A 2,500-nucleotide genomic window follows, 5' to 3' on the forward strand; every position below is an offset into this window, starting at 1 on the left:
AAAAATGAAAAATACTCAGCATAAAAAATACACAGTTCTTTGCTGGCCACACTTATGCAAGTTGACATGTGCTTCCATTAAAGAACATGGACAAACGAGTGAATACGGAAGGTGCAGATGATTACTGTCATCTGGAGAACTAAAGAGGCATGAAGAGACCATGGGAAAGTATTTTTCCTACAAACATAAGGACAACCAATACAACCCTTTTCTTTCTTTCTTTCTTTTTTTGGGTTTTCGAGACAGGGTTTCTCTGTGTAGCCTTGGCTATCCTGGACTCGCTCTGTAGACGAGGCTGGCCTCGAACTTACAGCAATCCGCCTGCCTCTGCTTCCCAAGTGCTGGGATTAAAGGCTTGCACCACTATGCCCAGCTACAACCCATTTCTTAAAAATAGCACAATGTAGCTAGTACTCAGGGAGGCAGAGGCAGGTGGATCTCTGTGAGTTTTAAGCCAGGCTGGTCTACAAAGTGAATCCAGGACAGCCAAGGATATGCAGAGAAACCCTGTCTCAAAAAAACAAAAAAAGAAAAAGAAAAAGTGGGGTGGGGGTGGGGGTGGTTTGCTGGAGAAATGGCTCAGTGGTTAAGAGCACTGGCTGCTCTTGCAGAGGTCCTGAACTCAATTCCCAGCACCCACATGGTGGCTCATAACCATCTATAATGAGATCTGATGCCCTCTTCTGGCGGGCAGGCAGAGCACTGTATATGTAATAAGTAGAAGTAAATAAATCTTCAGAGAGATTCCCCCGCAAGCCTCAGCATGCTGCTGCCCGCTGACACCCTGTAACATTATCTGGTGACCCTGTAAGATAGTAAGGATTAGCTTTTATCTGACTCTAAAAATAATCGGTTAAATGAAATTTGAAAATGCAAAAAAAATATAAAGAGGATAATTAAATTCTTCTTTAAGGTGGGCGTGGTAGCACACACCTATAACCCCAGGACTCAGGGAGGCAAAGGCAGACGGATCTCTCTGAGTTCAATGCCAGCCTGGTCTACAAAGAAAGTCTAGAAGCTTATGAAATACCCAAACATATTTTCAAATGCCCTCTAAAATGTACCACTCCATTGAAAAGAAACTGCTCTTAACCCCAGAAGTACTCGAAAGTTTCTTGGGACAGCCCCAGGACTCAACACTCAAATTTAACACACTGAAAAACAACAGTGTTAGAGAGACAAAAAGAGAGACAACGCAAAATGCCAAGACTACTAACAACCCAAGCCTGGTCCCACAGCGTTCTTACCTACGATCCTCTGATTTGGGAATGGGGTTGGTGCAGCGCTGGCTGTTATACTTGGCCACATATTCACATTGCTTGAAGGGGGCAGTCTTGTCTTCCAGAACGTGTCTGATACAGAAAGCGTAGCCGTTGAGTCGCCGCTGCTTGCACAGTTTGGGGCTATATGAGCACAAGGGCTTATTGTCAACCTCAGAGAAGTGTATATGTTTCCCTTCATACATCACGTGACTCTATTCCTTGTCAACATCAGCTAAAAGGCCACCACAAAAAAGAAACCCAAATGATAAACAAATCAGAGAGTGTAAGGCAGACTCAAGGAGAGAATTTCACTGAGGGACTTGTGGCCTCTCTGCCATACCTGATTTTAAATCTTCTGCACCACAGCAATGTGAAGAGAGCCCAGGGGTAGCACAGTTTGGAATGCTGCTCAATCAAGAAGCAGATTGTCTACAAAACATCAAAGGCCTCGTTAACACACAAACAGCCAGCTCACCCAGAACATAAAGTACTTCCATGTCCCCTTCCTAATGCGACGGACTGACTAGAGTCTAATATTCCAAGGATGAGATCTAACAGGAAAGGGGGCTTTATAAAACATGTTACCTCACCCTCCAAAATTGAAGCAAATCATACTCACTCTGTGACTAGCTCAGGTGGCTCAAAGATACGGCCACTTCTACCAGGTTAACTCCACGAGGGTCTGCACCTGCAATCCCAGCCCTTGGGAGGTGGTGGAAGGACCAGGAGTTCCAGGTTAGCCTCAGCTACACAGTAAGTCTGAGGCAGCCTGGGCTACATAAGACTGTCCCAAAGGGGCAGGGGGCGGGGAGTGGGGGGAGTGGGAGCTAGAGAGATGGCCCAGCAGTTAAGAGCACTGGCCGTTTTCCCAGAGAAGCTGAGTTCAATCCCCAGTACCCACAGGAAGGCTCACAATATCTGTAACTCCTAGGGCTTCCAAAGGTACCAGATGCCCATGTGGTATACAGACACACGTGCAGTCAAAATACCCATATACATAAATCAAACAAATAAAACTTTCAAAGATAGTTTACAAGGCACTACAGTTTTGTTGTTATTACATCAACAAAATACTTAGCAATGTTACACAATGTTTCTATGAAATACAAAACAGAGTTGGTTATGGTATCACACACCTATAATCAACATTTGGGAAGCGAGGCAGGAGGATTACTTGGAATTCAAGGCCTGTTCTATGCAGAGTTCTAGCCATGCCATCTAGGGGTGCACAGCAAGAG

General features: G+C 45.0%; 1 protein-coding gene across 2 annotated transcripts in view; it reads right to left on the reverse strand.

Moving 5' to 3' along the window:
* The window catches only part of INO80D (INO80 complex subunit D), a 70,985-nt gene that overhangs the window by 51,900 nt on the left and 16,585 nt on the right, over window positions 1–2,500 (reverse strand). Inside the window, exons 3-4 of one of the 2 annotated variants that reach the window (XM_084780918.1) lie at window positions 1,603–1,691; window positions 1,248–1,494 (exon numbers count right to left, since the gene is read on the reverse strand). In XM_084780918.1, the coding sequence (XP_084637044.1) occupies window positions 1,248–1,465 (218 nt within the window). In that variant the 5' untranslated portion in view covers window positions 1,466–1,494; window positions 1,603–1,691. The remainder of the gene's footprint in view (window positions 1–1,247; window positions 1,495–1,602; window positions 1,692–2,500) is intronic. The other variant, XM_084780919.1, reaches the window with a different exon arrangement.

Source organism: Acomys minous (genome assembly GCF_964271855.1).
Source record: "Acomys minous genome assembly, chromosome: 4".
NCBI classification, from domain to species: domain Eukaryota; kingdom Metazoa; phylum Chordata; class Mammalia; order Rodentia; family Muridae; genus Acomys; species Acomys minous.